Genomic DNA, 15,053 nt, shown 5'->3' on the forward strand with positions numbered 1-15,053 from the left:
TTTGGGGTAAGTGATCTTGCATGAATATATATTTCCAGAACGTTAAAATTGCGACGAAGATGGGGCTGCAACTGATAAAATAGTATCACATTTAGAACTGTTTGCTTGCTTCTAACAGCTGTGTTTAGCACGAGGCCAATGACCTACTTATTTGTAAGCAGTTAGTGGCGACACACGACCCAAAAGGAAGAAAAGGGACCTCATAAATCACTCGACGTCCGTGCCTGACGACAAAAGTCGTACATTCTACCGAGTTGGCAGCCGCGCAGAGGCACCTCAAATCAACATGGAAGCGACTAGCTGCAACCAACTCATGCTCAAAACAAATAAAAAAATCAAATTAATAATATTTGTATAACCTTATATGTTCACTAACAAATTCCCGAATACCTTTGGCCTCGGCTTAGAACTCACCGTTGGAGTATGTTGTTCGTAAGCTGTCTTGAGAAAGCACACAACTTCCTCAGCTCAGAAGTTTTTCTACTTTCCTCATCACGCGATTTCGGGGCGTCAACGTTGTATGGAGAATCACGAAGAGTTCGGAAGGTCATCCCCTTTCGCGGAGCCGGGTCGGATGAGAGGACACGAGAAGGCAGTATGAAAATTAATGTCAAGTTGGAATGTTTGGGCCTTGGTTCGCTGCGAAGGCGTTTAATTGAACGGGCTCCAAGTCTTTCAAAATCGCGTGGAGGGGACGTCGGCGTGATGAACGAGGGTTCAAAATCGGAGGACGAACACATACTAAAGCGGGGTTTACCCGGAGGTTGATGCAACTCGACTGGAAAACCCTCGAGATCCTTTGCAGCAACCTTCGTGAGGTGGATAGTAGGCCTGGCGGCTAGTGGACGTTGAAAGCCTCACCAGAACAAACCTATTTGAAACATGCACGCGTTTAGCATCATGACAAGGGACGCAATGAAAAATTCCCCTTTTACAGTCAGTAAAGTAGTCCGTTGGAGGAAGCGGGGCGGGGTGATTTGGGATATTCCAACAGGTGCATTATCTCTCCCTCTGACGTGAGCGGTCCGGAGGTGTCAAGGCGACTATAAGAAGAAGTTAGACCAGACCTCGGGGAAAGCCAGACACGTATTGGTTCTTGGGGTTTTGCATTTGGAAGAATAGCGACCATTTCATTTGGGGCAGTGAGGTGCCGACCCAGTTTGCAAAAAAAAAACCTTTTTCTCGTCATTCAATCCGTTCCCATCTCCTTTTCTCTCGTTTCCACTTCCATCCGCAACACCCAAAGTTTACTAACCACAGCTAAACCCATTTATCTAGTTTCAGTACATCGTTACAGAGGTCGACGAGAGAGTCCCGGTACTTATGCGGAAACAACACACTATTCAACGAAGGGTTTAATAGCCCGTACACAAGAGGGGGGGGGGAGGGGTACGGTTCTATGTCACAATCTAGAATTTATAAACACGGGGACGTTAGAAATGGCGGGGATACAAGGCAATTGTAAAGATATGATAGAAACTGTTAAGTCGATTAGTAATAGGGTCCAGTATCCGAAAGTTAGGTGAGACACGTACTCGTTCCTTGTAGAACTCGCTGAGGGTCGATGGACGTTTTCCCCACACTTTGGCTAAAAAGAACCGGGAGTTACCACAGAAAGGAGACATTAAATACCTACCACCCCATAGCGGGGGGGCTTCGAATTAACAAATCACACAACGTGAAGTTAAGGGATTTATTGTAGATCATCCCCAAAGCGAAGGCCTTATTTTACTGTGTCCAATATCGCAGGGGCGGGGGATGTTCAGAGTTAGCTAGGCTCAGCACGATATCATTTTGCAAAAGCGAACTGAACGCTGGGGATAAAGAGGTATAAAAACCTCATTCAAGCGAGTTAGGACAATTAGGAGGTCGAGTCAACACAGATGTCATTATTTGCATTTTCATTTACAATTTTCCAGTCATTACCCTTAATTATGATAATTGTATCATCTGCGTAAGATATAACTGTTCCACTGAGGTTTTGTTTGAAAATATCGTTTACGTACATGATTAAAAGTAAAGGACCCAAAACAGTACCTTGTGGTATTCCAAAATCAATTGTGAGTGGTAGACTAGATGCGTGATTAATTTTTACAACATGTGTTCTTTGGTGAAGATAACTTTTTAGCCAACTTAATGCTGTGTCATTAAAACCCACGATCTTTAATTTTTGTATTAGTTTGACATGAGATATGCTGTCGAAGGCTTTTTGGAGATCAACAAAAATACCAACACATTTTAATGATTTGTCTAAAGCGTCTTGTATGGTACTAGATAATTTAGCAATGGCGTCTTTTGTGCTTTTGTTTTCCATGAATCCAAACTTTAATCTTTATGAACCCGGTTTTTTCACCTTGGCAAATTTTTTCAAATATTTTTGCAATGTTTGATAGTAAAGAAATAGGGCGGTAATTGGTTGGTTCTGCCGGATTGCCGGTTTTAAATATTGGTATAATTACAGATTGTTTGTACATGGATGGAAAAACTCCGCTTTGAAAACTTGTATTGATAATATGAGTTAATGGTTTTGATACTTGTGATTTTATACATTTCAGTGTTTGTATTGTCACCCCATCAAAACCAGGGGCAGAACCTCCTTTCATACCTGTAATAATTTGTTCAATTTCTTCTGGTGTTGTTGGTTGAAATAATTAAAATTTATGCTCTTTATTTACTGTAGTATTTGGGTCATTTGGGGTAAGGCCTTGTTGGATTTTTTTAGCGAGGTTTTTTCCTACATTAGCAAAAAAATTGTTAAATACATTTGCGGCTTCTAGAGGTTTATCTTTACAGCAGATTTTTGAATGGTTAGCATTGTTGATTGTTTTATTTTTTAAATATTTTTAATGTTTAAAAAATTTCATTTATGATGGACCAAATCCTTTTACTGTCATTTCCAGATAATTCAAGTTTTTGTTTGTAGTAGTCATCCTTTGTGTTTTTTATTAGATATGTAAGTTTTTTTTATAAGGTTTGAAATGTTTTTGTAATGTTATATTTTCCGGTTGTTTTTTATATTGTTTGTAGAGTGTTTTTTTGTGTCTAATTGAGATGATTAATCCGTGAGTTATCCATGGTTTGATTGGCTTTAGTTTTGAAGATGTTTTGTTAGATGTAATATTTCTACAAGTATTTATGTGAAAACTCAGTTTTTTATCAAATATTTTGCAGCATTCTTCTACATCGTTACATTGATATATTTCTTGCCATTCTTTTTCGTTACTCAATATTTTAGTGAGAGAATTTATATTAATACTATAGTTGTATTTATCAGTATTATTAACGGCCGTTGTGGTTGGTAATGAGAGGTTTTGATGTTTGTAGTCATATTTAAATATACATGCAAAATGATCCGTTACAGCTGTTTTAATTACCGCAGATGATATATTTTGTATATCTTTGGTGTTTGTGAATATGTGATCGATACAAGATGGTCGTTGTCCGATAATGTTTCTGGTGTATGAATTTATACATGAAATGTAATTTAATTCTGCTAACATATTTAAATAGTTATCTTTATCGTTAGAGGAGTAGTCATTAGCGATATTTACGTTAATATCTCCGATGAGTATTGTTTTTTTGGTTCTATGATGTTGTAATATTTTTTTAATTCTTCTATGTATATGGTTATAGCAGAAGAGTGTGTCCGATAAAAAGCAATAATATTAAATGAATAATTCATAAAATTTATCTCCAAGTTTAATATATTGACATTATTCACCATTATTTCATTTACACTTGTGACAGCGTAAATATTTGATACAAATATGGCGACGCCGCTATTTCTGTTAATTTTATATTTTGTTGCATAGTACGAGTAACCCGGTATATTATAATTAATTTCGCTCGATGAATGCGTTTCTGATAATATTATACAGTCAAGTCTATTTAATTGTTTAATGGTTATTAGAAATTCTTCGAAATTTCTTTCCAAAGATCTAACGTTAATTTGTATTATTATTAGGCTGGCTCAAAGATATTAGAAGAACGAGATGTGCTACGCGCAGTTCGTACTGAGTGGAATTGTTTTGCCGAGTGTCGCCGGTTTTGTTCACCAATACAACGATACTAAGGTATCCGCACTAATACATAGAACAGATTTCTGTGCGTACACGTCCCGATACCGTTCAAAGTACCCTAATTAGGTAGTACTCCGGCTACGGTCCGGCGGCCAACATAGCATATCTCGTTCTTCTAATATCTTTGGGCTGGCTGTAGGTTTTATATCTATAAAATCGTTTGTATTATTTACCGTGTCAAAAATCCTTTCGTCTATTTTATATGAATTATCTATTGCGTTTATTATAAAATCGTTCATTTTGAGGTAGTAATAAACTTAACAATAATGTTGGCGCTGGGAATACACTTCACATTTGCAATTATAATATTACACGTGTTGACTTGTATATTATCACTGCGTGTTAACACTTTGTGGGAGGGCTTTTCGCAATATTTTTTTGAAATATTGTGCAATTTATTTAGGTTTTCGTTAGGCTTGTAATCAATAATTTGCATCATTAGTCGTAATCGATGCGATCCCTCGCCATTTTCAGCATTTTGTTTCTATAGTTGCACCTAATACTGTTGGCTGCATGGTCCGTGGTGTTTTTTTCTCCATATTTAGAATTTTGTCTGGTGCAGTTTACACATGCTGGTACTGTTTTTTCTCTTCCCGGACATTTTGAAAGGATGTGGTCGCCCATGCAGTGTGGGCAAATTGGAGGGCTGGTTTGGTGTAGGCATCTTTCAGCCGTATGCATGAACATACAGCAATGAAAACATTGAGTTAATGGATCGCAATCTTCAATTTTTACTCGTTGAAACTGTATATTTAGTTTACCGAGTGCAAGGAGACTTTTTCGCATTTTGCCACTGGTTTCCATGATGTAGCTAGTGAATTGGCACTGCTTTTCGTTTATGTTTGTGTTTTTTATCTCCGTTATAAGTGTGATTTTGTTGTCTTCACATTTTTTGTAAACATCTTCAATTCCCTCGTTCTGGGTAATTATTGCGCAAACTATTTCGTCTTCAGTAAGATTGGATTTTAATCCTTTTATTATTATTTTTGGTCTTTTCTTTTGAATTTCATTTACCACCAAATCGGTATTCAGTTTTTTTTTTATTTCGGCGGTTAAGGTATTTGCATATTCCTTTTTCGGGCATTATATTATTATTTTTTCTTCTTTTGTTTTTCTCAAACCATTTATTCCTATCTTTATGTTACTTAAATTTTTTTTTTTTATTATTTTTTCAATTTCTTCTGCTTTAGCATTATTTTTGGTCGACGAAATGATGATTGAGAATCTCTCTTCTTTTCGAGGAGTAACTTTGGTTGTTGATACTACCTGGGCATAGGATGGTGTTGTATACATATATTTACTTATACGTATATATACATATATATTATACATATATATTTACTTATACATATTTACTTATACTTATACATATTTTCTTATACATATATTTTGAATTTTAACTTCTGTAATGTCATTCGAATTCTAAGATAAAAGTTGATATAATTTGTTGTCGACAAGTCTATTAATTTCATTTTTTGCATTAATTCATTACAGAAACAAAAAGATAAATTTAAAAAGAATGACAAATACTCCCGATTTACAAATAACCTGACAATATTTTAAAATATATTTATACCTGACTCAAGTGTCAAGTGGTGTCGGGATTTACGGGACCTTTTCAACCGAGGGTGTCTGCCTGGAGGACAGATAAGCCATATTTTGTTTAAAGTTTTTGTTTTTATTTTCTGTTTTTGTTTATGTATTTTGTTACAGATGACACACATAAACTCCACTTTGACTTTGGTTCAAGATTTTGCTTATGATAGCCTGCGATAAGCGAGCCCTAAGGGTCTGAGACAGAGGTGTGAAATCGTCGGATCACGACAATAGAAAGAATTTTTTTTTTTTTTTTTTTGCTGGATTTAATTTAGGTATTGGAGCCAGGAAGGAGTCTGAAAGGGTCGAGAGGATGCACTAGGTGGCATGAAAGGCTGGGAGGTGACTGGAGAGACTAGGGTAGACTAGAATGAGGTGATTTTGCACAGCGGTGCTGCCAAGGTCTGTTATCTATGTGAGGATGTTGTGTCGGCGCTCTTTATTGGCAGCAGACACATGTCAGCGCTATATTAGCGGCGGACACATGCCTGAGCGGATGACGAGCCTCGTGCTGGCACAGTTGGTGGACGGGGTAGTCTCTCTCCTTGCAGCAGCTGGTACAGTTCCTTCGCTACCTAGGACTCTTGCAGCAGAGTCTCCATCTTCTGTCTTTGTCGAGCGTCACAGCGGTGCTGCCAAGGTTTGTTGTCTATGTGAGGATGTTGTGTCGGCGCTCTTTATTGGCAGCAGACACATGTCAGCGCTACATTGGCGGCAGACACATGCCTGAACGGATGACGAACCTCGTGCTGGCACACTTGGTCTAAATAACAAATGTAGATCCTAGGAAATAAATTGTACAGCGCCCTTGAGGTGATTTTTCACAAAAACGGCGCTCTATAAATTATCCAATTATTATTATTATTATTATTACCACCACAGTAAGCGGAAAATGTTGCTTGTTTAGTAATGGGGGTCTGACTTAGTCAGCCGAGGAATTGAACTCACTGTACCCAGAGGCGAAGCCAACTCAGCCACTGACTTAATCCTTCAATATCATCACAATTACTGCTCAATTCAGGCTATTGGCTAAGGTTGAATCATTATTCAAAATAAAACCGCGACCGTTTCAAATTAAATTGAAATACTAATGACTTAAGAAAATTCCGGATACCATACGTCAAATAGAAAAAAATTACAAAGGATATTGGAATAAAATTATAACAACTCGGAAGAAGTACTCAAAACTAAAATTAATATTTTTCATGAAAAAAGCGGAAAACACCTGTTGGAGAAGCAGTAGACTTAAAATTAGTTTTAAATAAAATTTTAAATTTTAAATAGTGATACTATAGACCTCTATTTTTGCTCTGCAGGTAAAGTGATAATGAAATACAGTCATCTATATATTAATCAGCTGGATTCATCCGAATTATATTATTTGACAAAAGAGGGCACCACTATTCCTGTTTGGTCGATTTAAGACTAAAGGATTAAAATATTTTTGTCACAATAATGTGGCAGTACTTTTGCAATTACAATGTGCCAATTCAATATAATTCTAAATTCTACTTTCTTGAGAGCTGGTCGTGACAGATTAATAATTTCATGGTGCGGATGCAAGTGTTATTGTGCCGATTGCCGTCCGCTGCCGAATTTGGAGATAAAGGAATCGCTGCAAAACTCAATGCGAGTGATAGATTCGGTGAGTCTTCTGTTATTATGTATTTGGTGGCTGGATTATGATTTGTTACTTTTCCTGCAGAGTGAATTTTGTAATCAACCTATTTTTTCAGAGGGAACTAATTATTTCCTGATGGTCTGTGTAGCTTACAAGCCAGATCATCACCACTTGTTTTGATTCACTTGGTACTTCTGTCTCTGAACATTGATATAATTGGTCTGTTTTTTGTCATCCTCTTCTGTATATTATATTAGCAAAGACTGTTTATGTTTCTTATAAAAAATAAACAAATTTTAAAAATCACTTCTGGTAATTTCTAATACGTTGCTTTCCACCCGCGTTGCTTTAGTTGATAGTTTTTGACCTCTCATTTTTAAACTTTATCCCCCCACTGGAGACCGTGAAGAAATTTAAAAATAAAAATAAATAATTTCCCTCAGAGCCTATGCCATCTTTTGGGATGATGTGTGGATGTTCTTTTTAATGAAATGAAGTAGAGAAATGTATGAACGTTGGGTAGGAATCTAGGGATCAGCGTGTCCAGAAGTGACGGACGAATGATACATATCTCTCCCACTGCGGCGAAAGACGATAGGTCAAGAGAGTCCAGTTGGAAAGGTCAAAGAGTCTCCCCAAACCAGCCTCTCCCGTTCCAACACGCCACGCATCTGATGGGCAAGCGCATCCCTAACACACCTCACCTGATGAACCCGAGCATCCCTGCTTGATCACCAAATGCACCAAACCACTTGGGGTGACCTATGGCTGAGGTATTGGTTATTTAATATTTGTTTCCCAGGGAGGTGTACCCAAACCCGCCTCCCAAGATTAAAGACTCGTGTGATTTTGACTCATGAATCTTTTAGAATTTTCTATCTACAAATAAGCATTAAAATATATAAAACTAATTTATATATTTGAATCTTCCCGTGTCCATGATTCTATAGCTCCAATCTACCGGCGCTTTGCCCTAAATACGTCAAAAGCAATAAACGTTATGAAATTAATGCTCCTATCTGGCAAAGTGGATTTCCGGAAACTGTAATATTTTCAAACTATCTACTATATTTCGTTGTTTATTAAAAAATAAATTCAAAAATTTGAATGAACAAATACATTTTAAAGAATAAGATGCCTCTGAAACAAAATAATGTCATTATGTACACTACTCAATTTCTCCATATACATTTTTCTAAGAATAAGTCATCTGTGTTTTTTGTCCAAACAACCTTTATTTGTTTTTCCATTTCTGTGATTTCTTACAAATTTATAAAAAGACATAAGTTATCAATCTTTATTCAATAAGTTTTTCGTTATTGCTATTTCAACTTACATAGTTAAAAATACATGATAATATAAAATTACACATCTTCAAAGAAGATAAAAATGTATACAATCCCACAACAATAATAATAATGCTTATTGGTGGTTTATTTCATCATCTTCTCGATAGCTTATTCATAGGATAACGTAAATTTAGAGTTTATTTAGTCCTACTTTACTATTCGGTACTCAAACCTATGAATAATGGCTATGTGTTTCGAATAAATTAGCCGAGTTCTCTACCTATTGCGAGCATTTTGTTTTTTAATTAATTAACGTATTAATAATAATAATAATAATAATAATTGGATAATTTGTAGAGCGCCGTTTTTGTGAAAAATCACCTCAGTATTCTATAAGCCATCAAGAAAATTATGAAATGCCCCTTACGTATTCGTCAATGGAAAAGCAGAAACGAACATCGCAAAAATAATAAAATATATTTTTTATTTATCATTTAGTTTGGAGTCATTGGTTTACACATGGTTAAATTAACCTATTAATTAATAAATTATTGAACATAAAATCAACACCCTAGTTTTGTAAAAAAAATTCAAAGTTTGATATTTACACAAGTAATGTGTAAGATGGTTATTGAGTTATGGAAATTTACTCATTTACGTACTGGTAATTGGAAAACAGAGTAAGGTAACAGGGATACCTATACACTTTGTTTTGTGTAAGAGTAATAACTAATAACAGGTTAATTTGAATCAATAATTGAGAACTTTGCCTCTTTAAATGCAAAGATTTAGTAAAATCGGTAATTTGCAAAATATTTATTCTAACTTGGTTATTTAATGATTATTATGGTTTAATTACTGGTTTATACAACAGCGTGTGAAAATCATCAACAAATATTTGCAAAATTAGGGTAACTTGTTGATTTACAACAATAATAATGGTGTTTTTGATACAAATATATTGAAATTCCCAAATAATTTATAAAATTACTAGTGTGTGAATAATTGACCAAATTTGTGAGTAAAATATAGAGTCTTAAGATTGCAATAATATATATATAGATTATAATACCGGCCAGTGGCTGACTCGACAACGTGTTTGTTTCCCACCCAGGCGTTGCGAGTTTGATTCCTGGTTCGGATGAATACACCATCACATATTCGCTCACTGTGATGGTAGTAGGAGATTTTAAAATATTGTAAGGTTAATCATAATCCTGGAATATATATAAACAATAAAACAATATATCTGTCTATGTTTATAGAAAATATATTAATCTTAAAATATTTTTTCTGTTGGCGTAAAAAGAAAAACATATCTAATGTGGTAAAAAAATATTACTAATCAAATCTACATTAACTTATATAGTTAAGTCTTTGGACCGCACCCATTTCACCAATACATTATTTGTGTATTATTCAAAATATTTCATACACACTAATGTCTAAAATTAATATAAACTAAATACATTCGTACTACATAATATCTACACTCAAGAAATTCCAATGACATTCCTTCACATCATTCCCAATTACCTATCTTGTTCTGACAACAACAATCTAAAAACTGTGAAGTACCTACCTCAGTGACAATGCATCATTTCCTTGCCACTCTACTAAGACAAACCGTACAGTGTCCTCCTTTAAGTGACCGTCGGGGTGTATCAATGTCGAGTCTGCTAAGAAAACTAATAAGGTTTAAACGTGCTCTACTAATACAAGCCGTGTAGTATTCACCTTTAAGTGACCTTCTAGGTGTATTTATATCGAGTCTGCTAAAAGAACCTGGAACGTTTACATACGTGCTTTCACAAGAAATGTTTCAAAGGATGGTCAATTCTATTATTATAAATAAACGTTAAAAGGTTACCAAAACATTGGTTACAGTTCACAAAATTGATTCGCATGCGATGTTCCACTACAGATGTAGATAATTTAATTTAATTAAGGTATTCGAGCTTTAAAAAATGTATTAATTCCGATAAATTTCTGTAAATTTCACCAAAAATTTTACTAAACCTTCAAAAAATCACAAAAGGTTTATTTAAAATAGGATTCTAAGATTTTTTAAATGCATGTTTACTATCTTTTATAAGAAATTTGGATTGTAGTTAAAACAACAACCAAATAAATATAATATTTATCTTTAGATGTGGTGTAATATATCTGGTCTGAAATGTATTCTTCTACTGTATTTATTAAGAGGTAAGTAGTGTTATAATATATTTCAATATATCTGAAAACTTCCTCCTAAGAAGCACAGGTGGAGCTTTTTATATTTTTATAAAAATGACGTGATTTTATCGTTAATATTTGGAACCTTCCTTCTAAGTGGTCAAGTACAACATTTTTAGTTGAATGCTGATTGTTACTAAAATTTGTTTACTTTCATAACCTTACATTTTGGTCCGAAAAAGTGCTAAAAAAAAACGGAAAATAAGATTTTTGTCAAAAACGAAAAATCGCATTTTATGTGAACAACGAATCATTATTATTTTATCAAAGAAATATATTTATAAATTATGCTAGAATAACTATTTTATTGGCCTTCCCAATTGGGTGTATTTTGTGAGGCTTAAAGTAGTGCGAAGGGGAAATAATTGGGGAAGAGGAAGGTGGGTAAGTACCTGGCTACTCAGATCTGGTCACCAAACACGGCCAAAGCCATTTCAAGCAACGTTTAAATTCTAAATGGTGGTATTATACCAGGGCGATACTAAGAGTGTCTTGTCACTTTGGAACGTGCCGAAAATACACTTTGTATTATTATTAGTAAATTACGAAATAACACAAATAATTAATGATGTAAAATTTACTTGCGCACGCCGGAATTTTACCCACGTCGAAAATATTAACTGAGAAGGTGTTGCAAATCGTCAATATTGACGTTCGAATAAAGCTAGGTATAAATGTAATACCGTACCACAAAGTATCTGCCTTTATTTAAAAATATTTTTTTATAATATATTTATTTTTTTAATAACTAAATATGAAATATATACAAAATGATGATGAGTATTATATTATTGTTTAATGGCGTACCACTGATAGCTTCATTGAACCAAAACCTCCTAGATCACAAGGCCTGGAGACTCATTCAAATCAGCATTGCTAACTTGTATGAGATTTCACAAAAAAAATGTTTTAATTTTTTTTTTCAATGTATTCTTATTTATTAAAATTTCTTAAAATGTATTAGTTTATTTACAAAAATAAATAAAAATAGATTTTTTGGAGGTTCTCATTCAAGTTAGGAGGCTTATTTGATTCAGTGTCCGGGCCTTGTGATCTAGGAGGTTTTGATTGAACCCTATTCTCCTCTCATAAGCGACTTATAACAGGAGGAGAAATCACAACGGACCTCTCAGCGGTAGTACTTATCCGAACGATTATTTTGATGTTTTCTGAGACTTCGTTATCGATAGCTCCATTGAAATGCCTTCTCCTTTCATAAATGACTTATAACATAAAAATAAGTTACAATGGACCTATCAGCGGTAGTACCTTATCGCGATGATGATTTTGATGATTTCTAACTTATGACGCATTACACGATGTTTTTGTCATTTTCAGGTCTTGAGTTATTGTTCATGACGAAGATGCCTGTGATGGTGTTCGCTTCGCTCGGTTTAGTGGGGCCATCAGGAGTGAATCCAGGATTATCCATGTTCTTCTCACTGGAACCTGACGTAGACTGCAAATCCTGGACGCTGTCGACATCCCTACGCAAAGAATAAATATTTAAAAATTATTTGACAAATACACAGAATTAAAAATAAGTACAAATATTACACTAATAGAATTACACACGGAAAAATATACTCATGGAAGAAATTACACGTATTGGAATTATACACTTAAAAAAATCTGTTTTTAATTTGAATGTGCATGTGCTAAATAAATTTCATATTTGAAAATAAACGATAGTCTGGTTAGGTTAGGTTAGGTAAGTTAGGTTATAGTTATATATTTTTGGGGTATTATGCCATGTTGCTCTACCTCCTCCATTTGAAGATTGCGTTGATATTAATATTTTTAAATATTAAGATGGTTAATATTAATATTTGTATACCTAATATGAATTTGCATTTATTAAGGAAAAAAAACTGATTATTTAATATTAAAATAAAATACAAATAAAATCTAATGACAGATTTTCACATAAAAATCAAATTATAACAAAAAATTGAGGTTCCAGTACCCGTGGGCTAAAATATTTACAAAAATTCAAAATTGTAACTAAATATCAAGCCGTTTCATAACACAAATAGATATGTTTGTAGTATATAGCCGCTGTCGGCTGCTGGAGATGATGAAGCTGAAGAATATGATGCTCCAAAACATGCAATTTTATTAGGATTTTTTGGTACCAAATTTTTGTCCCTACCGATATAACACAAGGCCTCTAAATCTATAATATCTAGGTAAAATTTTAAACACCCATATGAGGTAAAAATTATGAGGCGCAATGACACCGTTCTATAAAGAAAAGTTACCTTTAATTCAGTAAATTTAAATGATTCACTACTTCATAATAAATCTAAAAAATAAAATGAAAAAAAATCACACTTTTCGATTACACATCTCTCGTGATGATGGACGCTGTAATGATATCCGAAACGTTGTCCAAATAAGAATGTAGCTCAACACGGCATAATACCATAAAAATTAATCACTTTAATACTTTAAGCCCGAAAAATTCCTAATCCTAAAGTCAAGTTAGGTAAGGTTTTTTTTTAAATAAAATGTTTTTGTGTACCTACATGTTTCTTCAATAAAAAAAATGTTTTATTTATACATAATTACAAGTTTATCGTAGTTTTTACAACAAAATTGAAAAGAAGTAGTCCAATAAAACTGTGATATTATGGGAGCTTGTCTGCAGGTTCTACCAGTTTAACTCTGAATTCCTAATACCTATTTGAAAATAGTTTGACATTTCCAAGAGTTTCACATTTCCTCTGCAAAAAATCCAGTCGATGGGGAATTTAACAATATACATTTTAAAGGCTATCCGTGTGTGAAATAAATTCCAACAAAATAAAATATAAACTTCATTTAAGTGGTGTTACGTAGAAAGTTGGCAGCCCACACTCAAACAGCTTAGAAATATTGTAATTTATAATGATAAAAATTTTCTACATAATTATAGAAAATTTGATTAAAAAATAACTCGTTTTTTTGTGGTATATCGTATTTTCAAATCCAATTTCTTACCTTTTTCTAGGAAGTAGGAGCAAAGTCATTATATCCTTTGCGGGTGCTTCCACCGTCAAATACAGTAGCAATGACAGTGAAAAGGAATACACAATGTCCCCCAAACAGGTGCCAATCTAAAAAATAAATGCAAAATCATTTTTAAAAAACCAACCTATTACCTTCCATTGGAGCGATTGTTGGCATATTTTGCCAAGTTTCCAAAACAATTTGAGCAATTTCTTGCCGTAATGTGCCAAATTTAGAGAACCTAAAAATATGGGATAAACTGAGAAATTTAGGTGGATTAATTGGCTTTAAACTGCATTAAGCAGTTTCAATGTTTCCTAACTAATATTTTGAGGAACGATATCAATGAAATAAAATGGTAAATGTATATATATATTTATTTTTCGGAATAACTTTATTGAGTAAAACCTCAAATTGTAATATTTAAATATTGAAGACAATATTAGTGATTTTTAAACGAAAATCTGAAACAGAAAAATCAGAAAAGGAAACGGTCACATCTGGGACTCGAACCCAGGACCCTTGTCTTTCCGGGACAATGCTCTACCAACTGTATATATATACACGCCAATCATACCTAATCATCACGCCAATCGCTCAAGTGGTTAACGCTTTCCCTGTGGCTGTTTTGGCCATCAGCAAAGATTGCCGGTAGGTAAAAGTTTTTAAGGGGACTCACCCCGACGTCTAATATTCAGAATCGGGCAAAATCATGCACACCTTTCGCAGATGGAAATATGATTGAAATTCCCGACATCGCCAAAATGCATGGTTACATCTTTGTTTCGTATATTTTATTAATTTGTTGCAAAATAGTGTTTTGAATGAGAGTGGGATTTTATTTTAGAGTTTAGTACCGGAGTAAATGAAGCTTTTTTGGCCAAATTTTGTATTAGTAGTTGCTTGATTGACACGTTTCTGACCCTGAAATCTAGCGTTTTTAATACAAGTGTGAGTTATTATTTCTTGTGTTTTGTATTTATGAGTGTAAAGGCTTATCGTTTAAGAATAAAGTTATTTAATTGACATTCTGTTGAATGTTATGAAGATTTTATCAGTACTAGTTCTTAGAGGGACTCTTCAATGTAGCTTTTGGGTTTTATTAATGATTTTAGGATACTGTAGTTTACACTGCCCCATCCGATAATACCATATTCTTGGAGCTATTAGCAAAGACCCATGTGAATATTTATAATATTTTTACTGAGTACATTTCTGATGATTTTGAATAAATAACTTAGC

The 15,053-nt window shown here is 34.0% G+C and overlaps 1 protein-coding gene across 1 annotated transcript in view; it reads right to left on the minus strand.

Moving 5' to 3' along the window:
* Nucleotides 1-12,132: 12,132 nt before the first annotated feature.
* LOC149419701 (nose resistant to fluoxetine protein 6-like) overlaps nt 12,133-15,053 on the minus strand; it is a 33,812-nt gene continuing 30,891 nt past the window's right edge. The window contains exon 8 of the mRNA XM_089637527.1: nt 12,133-12,307. Coding sequence (XP_089493653.1) covers nt 12,133-12,307 — 175 coding nt within the window. The remainder of the gene's footprint in view (nt 12,308-15,053) is intronic.

Source organism: Hesperophylax consimilis, chromosome 11 (genome assembly GCF_061612785.1).
Source record: "Hesperophylax consimilis isolate HC1 chromosome 11, BYU_Hcon_1.0, whole genome shotgun sequence".
Classification (NCBI taxonomy): domain Eukaryota; kingdom Metazoa; phylum Arthropoda; class Insecta; order Trichoptera; family Limnephilidae; genus Hesperophylax; species Hesperophylax consimilis.